Source organism: Lates calcarifer, linkage group LG16_LG22 (genome assembly GCF_001640805.2).
Source record: "Lates calcarifer isolate ASB-BC8 linkage group LG16_LG22, TLL_Latcal_v3, whole genome shotgun sequence".
Classification (NCBI taxonomy): domain Eukaryota; kingdom Metazoa; phylum Chordata; class Actinopteri; family Centropomidae; genus Lates; species Lates calcarifer.
This window is the reverse complement of record NC_066848.1, coordinates 11,136,621-11,159,127: the sequence shown is the minus strand read 5'-3', so window position 1 is coordinate 11,159,127 and position 22,507 is coordinate 11,136,621. Positions and strand designations below refer to the sequence as shown.

Sequence of the window (22,507 nt, the reverse complement as noted above, 5' to 3'; positions counted from 1 at the left end):
CCGCTCCCACCCTCACCGCTGAGATGGGGTGTGGGCCACAGGCCCACGCCGGCCTACACATTCCAAACGGAGGCATGCAGAGAGCTGAAGGCACCACAGAAATAAAAATAAAGCTGCAGAGGACAACAGACACTTTTAAACAATACATGACTGATGCCACACACTTGGTCACGATGACTGAAATATGTGCTTCAGCTTAATCTATGACAGCCCCAGGCAACATAAGGCAACTCCCTCTCCTTTAAACTGCATAAAACTCTAATAAAAGGATTGTGCACTGTCTCATGTGTTGTTCATAATAGCATGCCGACTTTATTAGTTGGTAATACATAAGATGTTGGAGTCACATAGGTGTTTTTTATCCACAGACATTATGCCTGGGACCCTAAAGTCCTTGCTGAGAAGCTGTCACTGGAGATACAGAATTGGATAAATGTCTCAGCTTTAAGTGGAAAGATAACAGTGTTTGAAATTAATGCTCAAAATATGCATTATCATATTTTTTGCTGCTGTAAAAATATAGAGTAAATCAAATATCTAAATCACAGCCATTACTAGTCTTCGGTGTACTGGGGACCCCCTGAAGGACCCCAAATCCCAACTTGAGACCTATTAGACAAGCCTTCTGTGTCTGTCCCTGGAAGGGGGAGGAGCGGAGACTTCATACCGACCAATTACAGAGCATGAGCGGACTTTTCCCTCCTGTGATTGGCCGGCTCGACCACGCTGTGTGTAGAAACAGGAAGAGACTTTCTGTCATGTTTGCTATGCTGAAGGAAGAAAAGCGGGAACCTCACTTACAGCGTCCGGATGCAAAAGGCTTTATTGTAAGCTACAGAGATAATTTACGGTGTTAAACTTCCTCTGTCAAAGCTTGTCATCATCTGCAGCTCACAAACTATCCGTATATTCTTAAACTACCGAGGGCTATCAGTTGAGGAACTACGTGTGGGCCTTCAGTTACGAACCCCTGCTTATGTTTTCGTAATTTTAAGTGCACGCTTGCTATTAAAACTTAATTTAAAATAGTTTTAACACACTTATACGCTCCAGGAATTGTGGCAATGTTTGTCTGCGTTTCGGCATGAATTTCCTTAGCACAATAAGGACACATGTTGCATTTTCACACCTGCGCAATCACATTGCGCTTTCTACTCAATTAATCACGCAGGTTTGACCAGGAACTAGTCAATGAGAAACGAGTCAGATGATTGACGAGCACGAGGATGCTGCCAGTGATTTTTAACAACACAAGCTGCTTATTGTTTGTTGTTCCTCACCGTGAAGAGCTGGGTAAACATTCAAGTAGTCAAGCAGTCACTTAGACTAGTGTGCTGCACCGAAAACGGCACAAAACAAACATGATAGCATTATTTTTAATCAGTGCAGACTATTAGCCAGAGCCATTATTGCCAAAGTCCATTATTCTATCTATGAGTCTATTACCAGCTTGCTAAATGGCAGGCAGTGTGTTCAGTGCTTATCCAAAGTGCACTGTACCATTGTTTGGCTCAGAAATTTCTCGCCTTTATTGTCAGTTCAGGCAAACCCCCGATGAATACAGTGAGAGAGCTGCAAGAGTAGAACAAGAAAGTTGAAGCAGACGCATTTGTGATCGCATACCATGACAGATGTGGTGGTGGTGGTGGTGGTGGTGTGTGTGTGTGTGTGTGAGAGAGAGAGAAGAGGTGGTGGTGGGGGGAAACAACTGAAATTCTAAATGTAATACTGGAAATGCATGACTACTTTTTTTTTTTATAACCTTTGTTTAATCTAAGAATAAATATAACCATTGTTATTGTTACAGGTTACATTGAGCAGTAGAGCATTTTAATTTTTATTCATTCAGTGTTTGTTAGGATCACAACTAATGATTATATATGATTATCATGTGTGACATAAAGCATGAGAGAATATGTACAGTAGAAAATGTCCGTTACAATTTCCCAAAGCTCAAGGTGACATCTTAATCTTTTTTTATTGTATGTATTTATTTTGGGCTGCCTAACAGTTAAAAAATATCCTTTACTATCACATGAGACAGAGAATGAGAGAAAATCCTCACATTTGTAAAGCTGGAACTAGGGAATGTTTAGTATGTTTTCTAGGACATGTAAGTAAAATGATTAATTGATCATCAGAGTAGTTGCTGGTTTTGATTAATTCACTGTTTCAGCTGTAGTTTTTTGTTGCTTGATGAAGTAACTTGTCTACAGCACTGCATCTAATGAGTGAAGAAATTTCCAGTTCTTCTCTGAAGTGCTAGTTTTGTTGAGAACCAGAGGACCCACTGATGACAAAAAAATCTTTTAGATATAAAATGTCATTATTGGAGAGGGTATTCTCCATCAGCAAGTGATTAGTCTGTTGATATACTAGAGCTGCAGCTAATAGTCAATTAATTGTTTGGTCAGTGGACAGAAAATTACTTCTGATTACTCATTTGAGCCACTGTATGGAAAACTTCAGTCATTCTCTGGTTACAGCTTGTCAATTCAAAGAATTTGCTACTTTTCTCTGTTTCATATCAATATAAGCTGAATATATTTTGTTGGTTGAATATAACAACGTGTTTGAAAAGAGAACATCAGAGTCTGGGAAACTTTGATGGACATTTTTCACTATTTTCTGATATTTTATATAGTAAGGAATTAAATTATTAATCAAGAAAACAATCTGTAGATTAATTAGTAAGGAAAATAATACTTACTTGTGGCTCAACCTTTGTCTCAATTAATATACAAACATATGTGTTAAAAATTCATGAATGTGGATTACAAGCACCACTAAAAATACAAAAAAAAAGTAGAGAGAGAGAGATATTGTGTTTGTACCCTTTAGACACTTTTCAGATCAAGGTTCCAGGAAGGAAAGGTTTCCTCGGTTGAAACTCTTACAATCAATGTGACCTTTATTTATTATAACCCCCATCTCTCAAAAACTCACATATAACATAGTCAATCATCTCTCCTTCCCTCAAAGTAAAAATAAAAAAGGAACTGCTGTCTGGTTATTGCCAGTATCCATCTCAGTCGTCAGAAAAGCTGCACGTTTTTGCTGTTGTTAAGGGCTGGAAACCAGAATCCCATCGGAGTTGCACCCTAAGGAACAAATTTAATGCTAGAAAAACATCCCGGCCATCAACCAAAAATGACGGATTGAAAATAATGTCGAGCTATCTTGGGAATCCCCCACCAGACAAGGGAACAGACTGCATTGTTTTTCTCATTTATGTGATATATAGAACAGAAAGAGGGGAAAAAATGGGCGATTTATTGGTTAGATAGGCGTATTCTTTTCCATGCACAAAAGAAATATTGGATAGTAATGTAGGGATCAAGTCACATCATGACATTGTTTGGAGGCTAGGTGTTCAGATATGTAAGTCATCATCCGTTGGTGGCCTGCTAGGTTTTCAATAGATCATTCAATGCAAATATGTGTGGGAAATTGTGAAAGTTGCCACATGAATATGTCAATGAAGGCGGTGTAATTTGTGCTTCCTTAGCAGGGCAGCGAGATGAAGAAGCAGAGGGAGAGCCAGTGCACTCAGAAGACCATCTCATTGCTGAGCCCCCTGGGGACGATCCAAGTCAGTGGATGTGAGAATGGTGTGCACACCATCCAGATCCTAATGGATGTCGCACCTGCTGAAAGGTACTGTACAACAGCCGGGCTGGTGACGTGATAAACAAAGGTGTGAAATTTACAGGCAGACAGAATCCACTCCTGTGATGGAGTGCCACCATTCCTCATTGGAAGCAGGGCATTTTTGTAGATCCCACAAGAAATATCCTGGAGAAAGTTGGGCAAATATGAGCAGGCACTAGAAATATGAGGGGCACTAGAATACAGTTGGGCTTGAAATTAGATTTCTGATGGCATGTGGTTGTGATTCTTCCTGCAGTATATTTGAAATTTCAGAAAAATAACTTGTTTATTACCCACAAGGGAGTTGATTAGAGCTGATGTCTGTAGGGTCAGCTAAGGCCATGGGGAACATGGACTGTTCGCTCCTGTTTATTTATGTTTCCTCCAAGTTGAATGCAGTAGTTTTGAGTGTCAACCGACACTCAGAAATGTAATATGTGATTGCATTTCATGCCCTGCCCATCCCTCAAAATTGTTAGAATGTTGACAGTCTTACTGAAGCGATTGAAACTGATTAAACTCTGCGTTAATAAGTACTTATTCCTTATTTTTACAGGTCCACATCCTACATCTCAGATTAGTTTTGATTAGATTGAAATTAAATATCCATGTATCGCAGATTCGCATTTGATAAACTTGAATGGTTTGGGAAATTAAACCATTTTCAAATGCACCCGGATAGGAAGTTCTCCTTTTGAAAATGTATGTTCAAATTCTAATTTATGGAAACCCATTAATGACCTTGTATATTATACCTCAACATGTGTTTCCTTCCCGACTGTCTGCTATTTCCTAAAATTCATCAAGCAGTAAAAACATTCCACTTGTTGTTAATGAGTTGAAGTGAGAAAATTAATAATATGGAATTTTGATTATGGAAGATGTCCTGTAACCATGCGCAAGCACCTTTCTCCGTCTCCTTGTGAACAGGGTTTAATTTGTGTGTTCAGGTTCAGTAGTAGGAATATGCAAATGAATTTAATGATTCGCATCACTAGATCATTTCTCAGTTTAATATCATTTGCTATGTCGGTCATAAGTGAAGCTTCGATCACGTCGCAGGCTGTATGTTCTCAAAGGTGTGAGCAAGAAATCACTAAACCTGATGTTTAGATTTTATCATGACCAGTTGAATACGCTGTTATTGTCATAGGACAGGGGAACTAGAGCCACCCCAGATATATGGAGTAACGCAATGTAAACAGGCATTAAGGGAGGCGAGATAAAGTGACAAAATATAGGCTTATCTGTGCAACCGGCTTTACATGTAGATCTCACAAAAGCCTGCCTGTAGCAGTAATAGTTCAGATCAGCCATTTCCATTGATTTATTTATGACATACTAAACAAGGCTCTTTCCAGCTTTGGATGTGGTTTGGTACAGGCTTAGGAAGTCAGTGTGATAAATGATCTCTAAGAGCATATTTTGGATAAGGGAAATAGATAATGTCCATGCATAACATGAAGGGAAACCTACAGTAGGTATTTGTGAGCGAGTCAAAGCTTTGAAGACTTATATGGCTGTGTTTGTTTTCAAGAATTCACTGTTGGTTGGCGCTGAACAGCCAAAGCAGCAACATAAGCGTTTGTGGCATTGATAGATAGTTATTGATAAATGCCATTATAGCTACATAAACGCCCTTGAAGTATTGCTTACACACCATGACCGTCAGCTCTTTCTAATAGAAATGTCTCAAGCCCCTTTTGCTTCCTAACTGATCTTAGGAACATTTCCTGAAATCAACCTCCTCTGCCAGTCTAACGACAGCCCTGAAGGCACCATCAGATGAACAAATTCATTACATCTCAACAACCCCTGTTGGGGCCCTATGCACCAGCCTCCCTGTTAACCAGCTTTTCCCCCCTTTAGTTTTTAGCATGGCCTCAGCGTTCACAGAAAAATGATACGCATTTTGTTTACAGGAGATTACTATTATCTGAAATATGATGCTTCTTGCCTCTTTCACACAGAGCACAGACACATAATACAGAGGAAATCATAGAGCACTTTTTTATTAGGGTGAAAAATGAAAAAAGGGCTGGACTCCTGCCCCGAGACATTTTGTGAGCATATTATTTTACAATGCTTTGATCAATTTGTCTGTCAAGCTGGCTGAGATGTGGGGGAGCAGGAAAAAAGCAATTTAGCTTGTGAGGTCCTCAATAGAAATGTACTACAGGAGCCTGTGTATGACATGTTGCATTAGAACCTGAGTAGCCTTTATTGCCTGATAATGTCGCAAGGCAATGCTGATATCAATCACCCTTTAACAGCCAGTGTGATGTGTTTTTATGAAAAGAAAAAAAATAATGCATGAAGCATTTCTTGGAAAATAATTGATTTAATTCTTAGCTGAGGGATTTCTACTTTTAACAACATAAAAATATTGTGTTGGAAAAAAACAGGCACAAAATGTGCTAGAAGCTAAAAATTGTTAACAAGAGAACAGGCTCTTTGCATATGCTCCTATAGAAAATTGTAATTAATTTTACACGGATAAACATTCTGTCTCATTTGCATATAGATATAAACAATATATTTGTGCATCCTGAATTCCCAGCACACTTGGGTCACATGATCAGCCTAAAATCCTAAGTGGCTAAAACCAAAAATTATCATTATATTTCCCAGGCCATAAATCCGCCTTTTTTCTCCAACACAAAGCCTTATAAATCTGTGTCTGATTTTTCACATTGCACATTGTTTTTAGTTAATGATTTTCATCTGTTTGTTGTTGCTGTGATAGCGGGGAAATGTACCATATGCTCCGGCAAAAGACAAATGATTAGCAAATGAAATTCTGGACAGCTGTCTGACTGAAAGCGTTTGGTTGATAGCATTCTGCTACCATAATTAGCTTAAGCTTTGGGTTAATTAACTTTCTACCTGGATATGCATAATAATAGCATTCTGCAGAAAGCCAAGGAGCTTCCAGTATATCAGCAGCAAAGGCTGGCTTTTTATTTTGTATTTCGGCAGCATATTTCAATTTCAAGAGGCGATTTAGCTCGGGAGCATCGTCAAATATTGTAGATTTTACTCCCCAAGCCAGATAATTCTGAAACAATAGGGGTGTATTATGTGGCAGAAATGCCATTTCTGAATGTAATTAAAGCTGATGAAAGCAATCACCAATTTTTAAACGCTTTTGTCTAGCATGAGGCCTACTTGTAAAAAAATACCCATCAAGAGGAGAAAAGAGGCAAGAGAACCCCCTAGTCCTTATATAAGAGGCCTTTGAGACTGAAGTGAAGTACAACAGTAATTAGTCTTTTGTATGAATTTGCTGGCCATGGTCATGATTAGTTAAGCATATGAGAGGACTGCAGGACTGCATTGCACTTAAGGAGGAGGGTGTTAAAGTCTATTTATCACCAGTTATCCTCACAGCTTTCCATTATCACTGACAACACTGGATGGGGCCTGAGAACAGCCTAATTGTTCTGAGGTGGAGTGTTTTTTTGTCAAACCTGTCATCCCAGTCACATTGGCATTCATAAGCAGCTAGACATTTTCTATCTATCTAGCCCTAATACCCAAGCTGTCACAACAGCTTTTACACACTACCAACGCTAGTGTGAAATATCTGAGGTGATGCATTTATCGTTTTTCTCACACTCATGTAGTGTTGTGAATCAATGTCCTGGTTCACACTGAATAGCAGTATAGTAAATGTGTTCCCTGTGTGGGGCCTGTTTACATGATGTGCTCACACAACAGGAAACATAGCAACAACTTATTTTTTTCCTACTATTATTCCTCTCTCTCTCCCTCTCCATCTCTTTCTCTCTCTCTCCCTGGATCTATTATATTTAGTCTGACATATAATTTAAATCAATTTAAATTATTATTTTGCTAAATATGTAAACACAACTGTGTGCCAAGGAAACTGCTTACATTTATAACTAAAATGCTTTGTCATACAAACAGTGATCTGCTGAGATATTGAATGAAATCATCAATAAAGCAGGGGGGAGACGTTTTGACGTAGTCCCTTTAGAAATGGTATGAATAATTCATCGTGTAATGATATTCAGATGATTTTTGTTCTATTTTTTACTGCGGCCTTAGAATATTGTTTTGCATGTTGTGAAGTGTAGTACTCAGCTGCGTATTCATTAAGGTGCTGCTCCCACTGGCCCTTGGACCCATCTGTGCTCTATGTTTATGCCTCTGTCTCCCGGGACAGTCCCAATCAGGCTGCATGTGCCATTTCCTGTGTAAACCAACACCTGTGTAACACACTACCTGTAAACCGCCCATGCAGACGAGACACTGACATTCACTCAGATGAAAATCTGCAAATGTTGTGGTTTCTAAAGCAAGACCCTCCAGGGTGAGGACGGGAGCCGAGCGAGAGTTACCTCTGACTATAGAGATGCAGCCAAAAGCAGCTCCTGCAGTTGCTTTTTTTTTTTTTTAATTCTTTTTTTTCCCCCTGTTGTTAAGCAGGAAGTTTTTCCGGAACGAGGGTTGTGCTAGTTTGTTTTAGAACTTGATTGGATTCTATATCTGCAACATGCAGAAGTGTACAGTGTGTGACATACTAGCGCAATATGCAGAGAGATGATTCCGCTCTGACATCTTGGAGAGGAGTACGAGTCAATTATGCCCAAGTGTTGTTCTTGCTTATCTTCCTGCGGCACCAAACAAGGATTTAGTCAAGGATTTAGGGGTGAGGGGGCGGTGGTGGGGATCATGGTAAGCGGTTCACAACAAAACACTCAAAACTCCTGGGAGCGGGCACTGATTTAAAAATAAATTACAGAAGACGAAGCGCTAACACTCAAGGGCCCTCAGCAGTGCTGGCGTACACAGGTGAAGATTAGCCTCCTCGCTAATCAGAGGAACAAGGCAGTAATTTGCTCTGAACACAGACAGTAATTAGGACTTGGTGACACTGGATTCCCATAATGCCTTTGTGCTTGACGTGGTCAAATTTTGACAGAGGCTATCCATGCAGGGTCACTGTCCCCACAGTCTCTCGGCCCTCTTCAGTTGAGGCTCTAAAAGGTCCCTGCAGTTACAGGGGATCCCTAATGTACTTTATGCCTCCCTCACTGGCTCCTTACCATTCGGGTAATTGGAATCTCTTACTGTGGCACTTGAGAATAGAGGCTAAAAACGCTATTTGAAACTGCTCAGTAGTCTGTTGTAGATAAACATTGCTGCGTCGGGGTGTGGATACACTACATAATGGAGTAAGAGTTAAGGCTCTAGTAATACATGCCTTCACTGACTCCTGTGGCTAGCCAGTTGGGAGAAGACCTAATTGTTGTGTGCTTTGTTGCCTACTCTGCAGTATTTTACCACCACCTTTATGTATTGGATTGAGTGTTGCGGCCTCTTTGGTGGACATTCGCTAATAAGAGTTGTTGGATATCTAGAGAGCAGTTTATCCGGCCCAGTTGTTTTTATTTTGAAACAGCGGAGCGCAAAACATGCGCCCCACAACAGAATAGGAAGCATTCCTTACAGCTTACCACTCCAAAAGCACTTGACTTTAGTGCTGCAGTAGCTGGATAGGCATCTGAATGATCTTCAAATGGTTGAACGAGCTGCATTGAGCAAGTAGCTTACAATTGTATCACAGCCTTTGGCTCAGAGACCATCAGGATCTTGACATTCATAGAGACATGCTGTATTTTTTTCCCTTTTTAGACAGTCATTTTAGGCTTTTTTCATGCTCTCTTGAGTCTTTGACGTCTGTGAGTTAAGTATCTGCAGCTATAAGGCTGAGGAAAATATTGGACTGCTCTTGGCCTTTTCTATTTCATCCTCTGACCCGCCATGTTACCCATGATCGGTGAAGGAGAACTCTGGCAGGCTGTGTCAAAAGTGACAGCCGATCGAGTCAGGATGAGCGCCATCACGCTTCACAGGATGGAGGCATGAGTTCTGAGTTTTTCCCCTTTTTGTGCAATATACCATTACACCCTTCGCCAGATTCCTTTCAATTAGATCCTGTGGTTAACCTGTTTCATTCTCACGTCTGCAGCTGATAGAAAAAGTCTCACTGAAGTCTTGTGCAAGTAGAGATACAGAATATGCTAAGGGAAATTGACAAATTTAATGTCAGCTGTTTTTTTCCCTTTGTCTCCTTTGATTGTTTCCTCCAGGTTGAATGAAATAACCTCCAACATTATATAAATGCTCAATTCATTCTTTATATTAGAGTTGGAAAATAGGTAGGACTCCAAATGACTCCCACTTTACGCAGCAATGATTTATGGTAATTGGAAATTGATTGTGACAGGAGCACAATATTAGAAATTTTCTCAAATCACAATCTTCTATCAAGGGAAATATTCTTTTTAGTGCAGCAGGTCCTGGCTAGTTTGGAATTAGTTTCTTATTTCCTTAACTGTGATGAAATAGTAAACGCCTGAAGGACACTGAAAAAAATATGATTTTAACAAGTCAAAAAATAATAGATGACAATTTTGCTCTAACCAAATTTGAATTGTTTATTCAAACTTAAACACACTTGTTAAACATAGTTATTGAGATACTCTTTATAATCACTGCTCATTATAATTCTTAGTTTTTATACAGGGGATGGAACTTACTTTTAAGACAATATAAAGATCGCTAAGCCTTTGGGAGTTTCTTTGTAATTAGTCCCACATTTATTACACATCTCTAATCTCTCATTTGAAGGGCACAGTTTCTAATGTGCCAGTCTGGACTCTGTAAAGATCATATGATGCTGCTTGATTTGTGATTCACTGAAGCCTGAAGCGACTGGAAATGTTGCCAGCGCAGGAGCTACATCTCCACTGCCCACATGCTCTTTAAAAACAATCCCCCATCGCACCTAGAGGTGACAGACTTCAGCTCGACTGATGTTGTTCCACTTTTATTTATTTATTTTGGTGTTGTTTACTGGCCATAACATGTACTGCATTGCATTAACTTTTACTACTGTCAATGTTGTATCACTCAAAACACCTTTAAAGCAGGAGCATCCATATCGGAGGGCTGAGGGGAGAGGAAAATTAGCCACGGTGACAAGTCTGAAGTGTGAGCTGGAGGTCAAAGGTGCCAAGCCTTAAGCAAAGGTGCTCTAGCCTTTGTCCAGTAGATTGTAAGGGCCTGCGGGTCCAACAGGAACATTTCCACACACAATATCCCCGAGCTGTCAGTGTGCAGCGGCTGGAACATCCTCTCAGAGAGAAAGAGGGGGTGCGGAGGGGTAGAGGAGGTGGTGGTGGGAGGAGGAGGAGGCGCGGGGGGGGGGCTAGAGAAGGAACAGTGGCCTGAAGATCCTCGCTGAGAGAAAGAGGGGTGGGGGGATGGTGGGTGTGTGTTGGGTAGGTGGTGGGGAGCCAAAAGAGCTGGAGTGGGAGGATAGAGAAATAGAGAGGGGGGAAATGAGGAGGGGAGAGCTGGAGGAGGAAGGGGAGGGCAGGGATAGAAAGGAGAGACAATGACAAGTAGGGGCTGGCTGGGCACTCACCCATGCCGACAGAGATTGCCATGAGCCATGGCCATTGTTTGAGCGGGTCTCAGCACAGGACCCGCCAGTGGGTTTCTGAGTTTTCACCACTCAACTATAAACTGCTGTGTGGTTTATTTAGAAATGAGAGTATTTACACCTTTTACTGTATTTACACCCACTGTTAAACGGCACCCAGGAGATTTTCATCGCACAGCCACAAACTAGCAGGCAGAGCGGTTCTCTGAAAACTGACCTGCTCAGTCATAACACTCCAGTAAACCTCAGCTTCACATGTCCAATATAAAACGTTGCTCAAACTGTGACCTGCAGAAGTGTAAAAACACTTTAGGGCCGTGTTGTTACGGCGGGCAGGAGAGAGACGGTCTGTGTGTTTAACAAAGTAAATGTCTATTATTAATACCATACAGGATAAGCCAATTTTGAAAAAGGGGCACTTAAATGGTGATATTATTTATTTATAAGTCCTGTACACCAGTTAATGGAATTGGCGGCCTGCTTTAGATCCACAACACAGCTTGAGGTCCACTTTGCAGTAATGCACATGCTAAGAGAGGACCTTCCCAGTAGGGTCTTTAAGTGTCAAATATGGGTCAGTCTGCTTGCATTGACCTGGGGGGTGGTCAGCAGCGGAGAGAAATTCAGCTGTTAAGTGATGCCAACTCAACCATCGGCAAATTCCTCCAAGCATCTACTCATGCTAAGATGCACGTCCAAGTGCAGTGCTTTGCCGGCCAGCAACGCTCCGGCCAAAAAATCCATTTATTCTTGTCATGAACCATAAACTAGACCCAAGCAGAGTTGAAACTGTTGTTAATGCTGTGCTCTTAACTTTTTTCCATAACAGCTGCAAGACTTTTGAAAACTCTTTTTTTTTTTTCCCAGAAACTGGTTCTGCTTCCTTAAAGTTGTTTGAAATAAAGTGTTAGCGCTGTTCCCTATGACCCGACAATGTTTTCTTTCATACTCTATCATGCTGCACTTCATATAAATATATATCTACTCTAACAAATGCCAGGATTACTGTCTTTATATTTTCTTGAGCTTCTTTCTATCTTTCACAGCTCTGATATTTGTCACTGCTGAGTGACAGAAGCAACACAGCAGCGTGTAACTTTAGATTTTAAGCACGTCTTGATTAACAACTTTTGTTTCACTCAGCAAATTATGTCATCTTCCATCTGTGTCACCCGTGGCATGTTATTACACTCTTGTGACATATTTTAGCTCTGTTCAACCAAGAATTGGGTATTATGATTGCTCCTCTGATCCCCACCTCACCTCCCCATCCTGCCTTATATCCCTCACAGGAGCAGCGAGGCCCCCGTGAGCTGTGTGGTCAACGATAGCCCGGCAGAAACGAGCCCCGAGTTGCAGCGCTGCGTTGAATGGCTCCAGGCGTACTTCAGTGAGCCGCAGACCGCTGGGAGTCTCCCGCTCCCTGCCTTTCACCACCCCGCCCTGCAAGGAGGTCTGTCATGGATAAATATTTGCAGAGCCATGACTGGGATCAGGCTTTCACTCTTAATTGTCAGTTACATCACTTACACTCACTGGCTCACTGTGTTATAATGAAGTATTTTATGGCTGAGAGAGAGAGAGAGAGAGAGAGAGAGAGAGAGAGAGAGTGAGAGCAGAGAGAGAGCAGAGGAAAAGCGAGTGAGTGGGTGAGCGAAGGAGAGAGAACAGAACACAGAGCTGTAACTTGGTTCAGTAATCTGTGGCAGCTCTTACCACGCGTGTTAGTCTTGGCAAGCTTTTCCATGATTCTTGGCACATTATTTGAAACTGATCGAATTCCACTCTTGACATTTTCAGACAGGAAGCTTTTTTTTTTAATGAGAACATGTGAATGGTGGTAAAGTTTGAATGAGCTTATTGTTGGCTTGACCAGTCACCTAGGGCGAGTAAAACGAAAGCACCCCAAAAATGGACAATTACTGTCCTTTCAACTGGTAGTTGTGACTGGAGAGTGAATGATCGAGGGCGCTGAGCAAAGAAATGAGAAATTAATTATCCCTGGAGTTTTTTGTTTCAAGGAAACAAACAATACTTGCAGCCTGACAACTCATTTTTTGAAATCATAAACTTATCGTTCTTGTGCCGTTTTGAAAACAATTACGGGCTATTTCTTTGTTACACCGAGACGTTCGTCGCATTTTAACTTAAAGATTTTTAGAACTGCTCATTTAGAGGCAGAAGCACACCTACACAGGGAAAAAAAACTCTAATATATGCATTTAACAATTGTGCCTCTCTTCCCCTGCAATCAGTCCTTAGTTGCTCTCTAATTTCATGCAGATCTGCAGTGCTTGAGTGATGGCATTTTCAATGAGCAGGTACTCCATCGAGACCCTGTATACAGCTATGAGTCCCACGCTCCCGCAAAGGCAATGCAGAAATACATCAGGACCAATTACGATATCAACTTTCAGTGTGATTCCCTTCGCCACCAAGTGCTTGTGTACCAGCCCCAGGCTCTTTCAAATCGCATCTCATCTGAAGTCTTTGGGGTTTTAATTAAATTTCAGGATAGATGGAATTCTTCATTAGTACCTGATCTGAATAGGTGATTGTGCTGTGTTCCACCTCTCTCCCTCGCCTGTTGTTTTGGGGCTCAGTAAATACAGGGTTTAGGCTTGGATTGCTCTCAGTAGTCAGAACCATAGGCCATGCCAGTATAAAAATGTTAAATGTGAGCATCAAGAGTATTTGTCTTTTGAGGGAGGAAAATGGAGGGTTTCTTTTTTTTTTTTTTTTTTTTTTTGCTTGTTGATTCACAAATATTAAGGATTCATTTTTTTTCTGTACAAATTCCTACCCTATCTAGTCATGCAGCTGCTGCCTGCCTGGGAAAAAAATACAAGTTTAATCAGGTCATTACAATCTGTGACAACCAACTTTTGTTTGCTCAGTTATCTTGTGGGAGAACCTGAACGCGACAGCGCTCTCGCAGCACTTGTCATGTAATATTGAGTTGTGACCTTCACTTGAAGTGTTGCCATGTTTATTTACACATTTCTGACAAAACAAGCCACTTTTCATATTAGCTGTCACGATATACCTGAGCAACAGAGGTGACATGAAAGGAGACGCAAGGTGCGGTTTTTCTATACCGTCTGACTGATTGTCACGTGCAACATCACACGCAAGTTTGGTCGACAAGGGGTAGAGGAATGGTGAGTGTCGTGCTCAGTGAATATGTGTATGTTTGCGTGTGTGCGCGTGCGTGCATGTGCTCATATTCGCCCCCCTCAGAAAAACACCGACACCATCGTGGCTTCTTAAAACGATGCATATTCTTATCTCATTAATTATACATCCATATGTAACAGACGAGAGGATCTTAGTCTCGGTAAGCGGCACAGGGAAACTGCAGGGAGGGGGCCAGGCTGGGGGGGCGGGGGGGCTCTTCAAAGCCCAAATGACTGTGTTCCTGCAGGAGCCTGAACCTCCCCCTGTGCACAGCGCAGGGCGAGATGAGACACTCACCAGGACTCGCCCCTGTGATGTGGAGAGGAATTAGGGAAATGAACGTTTTCAGAATATCGAATAATCAGAGAATCATCAGCACCCCGTCAGCCTTCAAAAGTATGGATCCCTCAAGACTCAAGAGACACTTTGACTGGGAGTCAAAGTCTTCCCTCCCATTAGACACAAAGGATAATGAGGGAGCTGCATTTCCACTATTGTCTTTTTACTCTCACATCCATGTATGAGGTGACTGTCAGCTGGAAGTCATCTCTCCAAATCTATCACTAGCAGGGCTGATAGAATTCAGATTATTGTTTTTTTACCTCTTTCAAATTGCTCTCATATACAAAATTATGAGCAAATCAATCATATATGCCAATAATCTCATAATCACTAGATCTGTTCAATTTTACTCTGGGGTCAATCTATCTCTGCCTCTGCAGTGGCCCTATCACCTGGCCTCATGGTAGGTAATGACCTGTGACATAATTATGGGATGTCTGTAAACATGTAAGTGGTTCCTCTCAACTTTTATTTAAACAATTGACATCACTGCACCCCGATCTAAAGAGGGTCCTGACCCCAGACACACCATATTAGGCTCTTTATGAAGTATGGGGCTAGGGGACTGCTCTCCAAATCATTGCTGGTCACCTCGAGTGACCCGCATGAAGTCTCTGTCACTAACACTGATGAGGGCAAAGTTCTTTAACCTCTGTACTGGGCAGATAAAAGCGCAGACACTTGTTTTTGTCCAGAACTGTTGGAGATGTGAAACCTTCCAGGACAAACAGCTGCTCGGGATTTGTAAAAGGTGTAAACAGCGGTGTAGCTTGTTGCTCGGTCTGCTTGTAGGCGGAAGTGCCTCAGTGGCGTCTGCTGGCGTGACACTGACTTTGGTTGTTTGTCAATAATGGTTGCATCAACAGGGATTTGTCATAGCCACAGTCTGGGCAAGTTGTCATCTACCCACCAGTGACAAAGCGATATCAATATGTACCACGCACATCATGTGGCCAAATCCGAGCTTTATGAGGGAGAATAATGCATAAAAGAAATTTCAGGGGTGTATCTTATCTCCTCATAACATTAAGTCTGTCTGCGTAAGAGCCCGTCATCTCGTTGACAGCGTGATTATTACCTGAAAAATTATTAAACAGTACCTACGGGCCTTGTTCAAGACAAAGAACTCACATGGGTGCGCATCAATCAAATGTATCCCCTTTAGGTTTTACACTTATTCCCCCCAGTTTAGGCAAATTGCCTTGTTCGCGTGGCTTTGTGTAGCGGAGAGTGACTATAAGGTAGCGAGGGAGCCTGGGGAGCAAAGGATGTTCACTCTGTAGAAGAGAGACAGGGGTGTGACATGTTTTCACACAATGCCAATTTAGAAGGATTTCTCATAGATCACTTGTCATGTGCTCTCTTAGACCATATAAATGAGAGAGAATGGGAGATCACTAATTGAATTTTCATGACTGAGTACATGTATATACTAGAAGAATTTCACCCCCTCTTGATAACGAGACTATTGTTCCTCAGCTTGTTCTCTGTGCAAAAAAAAAAAAAAAAAAGTGTTGTTCGCTTGCTACACAAGCTCAGTGCATCGATGTCTTAAGGTTTCGAGATGCTTCAAATACTTTCCCCTTTTCTTTAGCAATCAGAGCTAGACAAACATGCCTCTCAGTCACTGCCTGGTAATCCAGAAAAAAGATAATGCTACTGCTAAAGTGCTAATGAAATCAAAGCCGTTAATGTGGTCGGTTAAGCTGCGGATGATTTGAAGAATTCCGCCATTTAAGTGAAGATGATATAATGAATCTACTCTGAATAGAAAGCAATTAAAAGGACAAATTGGTCTGATTAACCTCAAAGTCATCCCACTGCCACAAATGGTGTGCAACATTCAAATTATTATTATTAAAAATCTGGAGCAGATTTGCAGTCTTTTTGGCCTCTCTTAATCCTTTTAAATGAAGGAGCGAACTTTTTTAATTTTAGCTGTGACCTTTCAAAGCATAACCTAGATTTTTCTGCCATAGAAATAATTTTCTCACATCAGCTTCTGTAGCATGCTAATACAAGTTCTAAGGTCAAATTGAGGGACTTCAATGTATTTGGTTGTTAAATGAGTATTGTAAAGGGAGAAAAGGGACTCCTAGCACCTAGCAGAAGAATCACTGGACCTCAAAACGCATGTTTGGATATTATGAAAAACTATAAGTGGATCAAAATGTAGTGATGTCTCAAACTTTTGATTCAAAGCCGAAACACTACTTTATTTCAGAAGAGTGTAATCCGCGTCGTACTCAGCTCGTGTCAGTCAGCTGTCTCAGTTTGTTTGATTAAACGAGGGATGCTGGCTTTTTCTATTCTCTCCTCCTGTCTCTCGCTCTTCCTCTCTGTCCTCTGCTCTGTGGCGAAGACGCATTCACCAGCCGCGTGCTGCACATACTTCTGAAGGATGTGAAGTTTGGAGAGACGGTCTCGTACAAACGCCTCGCTGAGATGGCGGGAAACCCCAGAGCGGTGCGAGCGGTGGGAGGAGCCATGAGGAGGAACCCGGTGAGTGTGAATGACATTGATTGACAAGCTCTTCTCTTATTTACTTTATTTAGTCAGATAGGGAAAGTAATTGTGTTTTAGTTTATTTGATTTTAATGTTTACAGCATCTGAATCTGTTGTGTTTGGATAAGTCTACAAACAGTATAGCTGCCTATAGGCAAAAGTTAATTAGTAATTTTATATGGGTAATAAAGAGAGACACCATGACATCTCTTACAGTATTAAATATAGGACTGCAACAACAAGTTGATTAATCTGCAACTACTTTTTTCTATCAATTTGTGTCACCTTTTTAAGCAAGAACTCCAGTCATTCTCTGGATATAGCGTCTATATATAAATGTGGACAGAGTATCTTTTGGTTTCGGAGTATTTGACATTTGAAATTGTCACCTTGGAAACTGTGATGGATATTTGTCACTATTTTATGATGTTTTATAAACTTAACAGTTAATCAAGAAATTAAATGGCAGATTAATCGATTATGGCAATAATCATCAGTTGCGGCTCTAATTAAATATTCCTGTAATTTGGATTTGTAATGTAATTTGGATTATGTGAAACCACCATACATAAGTTGCAATAGATTTAAAGGTTTTACATCAATATTTTATGCTGTAATTGAATATAAAAGTTTAGAAAAAGGTTAAATGAATGGTGAACCAATTGATTAGCAATTAAACAAGTGCAGAAACTAATTGATAAATAACTACGAAATCTATATTGTGGGTGCATTATGTGATCAAATAATCACCCAGCATTGAAAATACATAAAAAGTGACACTATGTAGAAGAGAGACACTGCCTACAAACTCCACCACTGGAGTTTTCAAATGAAATGATTTTTAAAAAGTCTTCCCTGATGCAGTATATGTAATCTAAACTCTGTAGGTGTGTTCGAATATGTGCGATGGCAAAATAAACGCCTCCCGCTCGGAAGTTAAAACTCTACCTACAGCACGATTTTAAGCCCACACCTTTTGTTCCCGTACTCTCAAGTCTTTACTGTAGATGTTCGCTGCAAATCTCTGATTCTTGTAGGAAACCTGGCCCGCATCATTTTGCCCATGAATCCACTGTGTACAAAATGGAGGGCTAGAGGGCAAGTGGTGTGTCTTCTTTTGATCAAACCCTTTGATCAAAGCCTGTTTAGCTCTGCCCATGTAGTGCTGTGGGCACCACCGGTGTGCTCTGTGAGGCAGAGAACACTCCTTGTACAGAAATGCAGCCAGTGAGATGTTCTCCCTCATATGTGCTGTGAAATGTCTTGTGCACATCCTCATCTTAGTGCTGCGCTTTTTCCTCCGATACTGTTTTGTGATTGATTAATGCACGGAAGAAATTTGTAATGACAGAAAGCAATTTATAAAACAGAATAAATGTAAATAAAGCATAGAAAATAGCAAAAAAAATGTTTTTAATACTATGCACTAGTTTCTCCACATACTTTATACATTGCATTAGCCAATGGCATTGCTTCTGGATGGCTGTATAATACTTCTCAGTCTCATGTTTTACAGACATTTCTTTCCTTTCGTCAGGGAGGCTGGGAGCCTGAGCCCTCAGCTCCTGATACAGATCCAGAGTCAGATTGTCAGTGTCAATTACTTGTCAGTAGCGCTGCTCCACTCGGGCTTCAGCTGTGAAAAGCTCAGTGTGCTCAATCGATCCTCGCCTCTCTGTGGCACTTCTTCTTCACCAGGATTTGAGTATTGATAAGCCTGGTGTAGTGCTCTTTTCCCCCCAAGTGAAGAGGCAGATCCGAAGGCCTTGAGGGTACCCTGCTCTCCCTCCAAACCCGGGGAACAGTATTGATCCGAATACTGGAGCAGTATTTCTCTGTCTGCAAGGTTAATCTGGGGCTCGGAAAGTTTTATTGCTGTTGATATGGGAGCGGGTTTAATGATGGATTTGAACTGAAACGCACTGCATGCCCAACTTTTTTTTTTATACAAAAGGCTGGAGGTGCAGCCATCAAGTCAAGATAACTTGGTTAAATTGGAGAAAATACCGTCACAATGCAGCGAAAACAAAATAAGGGGCAACATTAAGAAAATTTTAAAAGAAATAATTGCTGTGATTCGCTCCAACCATTGCCACTCTCCTTGTTCTGAATTCACAATGATCGAAGTGTTTTAGGCGTGCTTGTTTAATCTTTCTCCAGCCATTTAGTTTACAAAGAACTCGGGACCCCCCTGGCAGTCGTCTGCAACAAGAGTAAACGCTCCACCGACTTCCTCTTTTTAATGATCACAGGGTTATCAGATCTTAATGTTGACACCCTCTCGATTGAATATTCATCCTGCTGGTGTTTTTGCCCATTAATTTTTGATTGCTTCTTTGCTTTACACTATTAAAGAGTAAAAAACATTTATACCCAAAGACTGAGCCATCACCCTGAATGTGGATTTGTGCAGGATCAAACCCGACACTTCTGGTGTGGCACTTTGTTTTCATGCAGTGCATGAACATAAAAAGCAAAAAAAAAAAAAAAAAAAAAAAAGCAAAGAAAAAAAAGGCAAAAAAGTGCAGATTCATATTTTCTGCATGTTGGTTACTTTTAAGTCACACCGTGGTGGTAAATCAGAGATCTGCTACCAACGCCAACTGTTGGTTGCTCTGACAATAAATATCAACCACAGAATAAAAAAGCAGTTGATTTTTAAAGCTCCAATCTGTATATCTCTTTTATATTTATTCAAATATTAGTTTTGTACTAGGGCGTCATAGTTTTGTGGTGACACATCACGGAATTATTATTGTCAAAGTTTAAAACTTGTGCACTGAAAATATGGTTTTTGCAACCCCCTTAATGAATTTATAAATTGACAAAAGGAGAAGTAAACATTTTAAAAGTGTCTCTGTTTGCATGTAAAAATGTTCTTGCATAATATTTGCAGAAGTTGCACATGTTTATTTCCTCTGAATTGAATTCCTCTCTGTCTGTGTGTGTGTGCCAGGTTCCTCTCCTCATTCCCTGCCACCGAGTCATTTCTAGCAGTGGACAGAGTGGGCCGTACATGAGCGGCAAGGGCGACCATCTCAAACAATGGCTGCTCACCCATGAGAGGCAGAGAGGGGAAGGCTAAAGCATGACAGGGGCCAACTGTCCTTCATTCAGTAGACAAACACACATACACACACACAAGGCCAGGATTTTTTTTATTTTTTATTTTTTTAAGAACACAAAACAGGGCCATAAAGTTTAGCGTGCTTGGCACACACTGTGGAACAACTGGAGCTACTTGTAAATATTCAGTTTATACTCCTTTTTTTAAATCTAAGAATAGAGATGCTGCATAGTTAATGTGATACAGAGTTGTTGCAGAATTAGAATGTACAAAAATAACTTAAACAGAGAACAGTAGGAATTACAAACATATGCTCCCGTGGGTCTCCATTGCGTTTGCCAGATAGTGCTGGAATGGTTTTTCTAAAGAATTATTATTCCCTTAAAAATATGTCTCTTGCATTGTTGTTGTTGTTGTTTTTTTTTTTTTTTTCCTAAGCAGAATTAGTCTTTGTACCTCTCGTTGGTTTTTTAATTTCCTGCCAAGTGAATGCTTTGTTCAACATCCAGTGATAAAGGCTCTGAATTTTACTGCTACAAAGCTTTGTAGTGAAGCATTTGTTTTGTCTTCATTTAGATCTCATTGTTTGCTCTTGCCTTATAATCTACCTAGAAAAGACATGTCTTATGCATTATATACTGCACTTATGTTACATTAGACATGTTTAAATAAACACATCTCAAAATGACAAATCCTGCCTTTTCATCATTTTAATTGTATTTAATTTAAAAATTGATTCCATGTAGCGTTCACTCAGTTCAGCTCATAATTAATTATGCTGTATGTCTTCTCTCCCTGCCGCAGCTCTGTGTGTCAGAGCTCCTTCTTTTATTTCTGAGTGGTGTTTTCCATTAGAGGGCAGTACAGAACGGGAAACAGAAATCAACATTTCAACCTTGAATTCATCCTGCACATTTAATCTGTAACTTAAATGTTTATTATGTTATTTTATTTTCATCACAACCGCTTTTAATCCCTTTGGGACAAATTATTCAGTCTTAAAGAGACCATATGGAGAGGGCAGCAGTGGTGGCGTGTGTTTAGAAAAATCAGTTACTTTAATTGAATATGTCCTCTCCATGTACTTTTATTTTCTACATTTCCTCACAATGATCTGCTGTAAAATTGACAGTTAAGTCTTTTTTTTCCCACCCCTAAATTCTTGATTCTCCTCACTGTCTAGTGCAGCTCCAGAGTGACCCTTACTTGCCCATAGTTATTCCTCCACTGTTCAGCCCAGGTAGCCTAATAATCCACCCTCCAAAAATAACCTCGGCTCTAACCTTTACAGAACCAATTCAAGTGGCCCGCTTGCTGAATACATTTGAACTTTGCTGCATTTTTGAATTTCTTATCCGATCAGCTCCGTGTGGCTGTCTTGCTGTGCTGCTGGACTCACTTATGCTCTGCCATTGGAGCACCATCGCAGCGTAGATGTTGAGGCAGCAGACAGGCAGATGAAGAATGAGACTCAGTCTGTGGTTTCACAGAGGGCTAATGATGCCTGTGGTGACTACAGGCTACAGTCAGCCCCCTAACGAAGGGAGCTGTGACACAGCCACAAGGGGTCCCATTTAAGCCAGGCGCACTCTGAAGTGCACTGTAAGCACCCTCCTTTTTTGCTTGTGGCTAAGTAAATTCTATGGAATGCCATGAATTTAGCAACCAGAGATACTGATGTCTGTAGAGCTCTGCAGTTGATCTTGAAAAACAAGTCCAGCATCAAAGCGTCAGACATGCTGCCAGTAATTGGCCGTGTAATTGCTTAGGTACCCACGGAAACTCTTTAAAATAATTCACACCTTTTATTTTCTCCATTTGTACATTTCCATGGTATTTTAGTGTTTATTAGTATTAGTAGCAGTGTTATTATTATGTCTGTATTATTTTTGTGTGCTTGTAATTTTTTACCATGTGTACCACTTCCGTATCATGCTGGCTCAGAGATAAAAAGGAATTAGATTAAAAGAGGCTGAGACGATCTCATCATCCGCACTGTTAATCTCTGTGAAACCTTTAATTTTGGCCTAATATCTGCCTCCATTTCAGGGAGAGAGGGAGTACATGAGTGTGCGTGCATGTGAGTGCGCACACGTGCGTGTGCGCGAGTGAGCATGTGGTCATGCGTGTTGGTGTGTGCACATGTGTATGTCCATATGTGTGTGGGTGAAGTGGATGATATTGAGTCTGACTTCATAAATCACCCAGACACTGATAAACTCCCCATGCACCCACACACCGCTAATGGGCAACCCTTAAGGAGTGTGAGTGTCTCGTGCGGCGTTTG

At 40.9% G+C, this 22,507-nt stretch overlaps 1 protein-coding gene across 2 annotated transcripts; it reads left to right on the top strand.

The window, feature by feature from the left end:
* The first annotated feature begins 716 nt into the window (after nucleotides 1-716).
* On the top strand, nucleotides 717-20,912 carry mgmt (O-6-methylguanine-DNA methyltransferase). 2 transcript variants are annotated; one of them, XM_018696921.2, is made up of 5 exons: nucleotides 717-827; nucleotides 3,512-3,657; nucleotides 12,421-12,581; nucleotides 17,010-17,149; nucleotides 20,110-20,912. In XM_018696921.2, the coding sequence occupies exons 1-5, from the start codon at nucleotides 759-761 to the stop codon at nucleotides 20,236-20,238; spliced, it is 645 nt and encodes a 214-aa protein (XP_018552437.1). In that variant the 5' UTR covers nucleotides 717-758; the 3' UTR covers nucleotides 20,239-20,912. The 2 variants fall into 2 exon arrangements, with proteins under 2 accessions (XP_018552437.1, XP_018552436.1); XM_018696920.2 differs by having other exon boundaries at nucleotides 3,509-3,657.
* The last annotated feature ends 1,595 nt before the right edge of the window (nucleotides 20,913-22,507 follow it).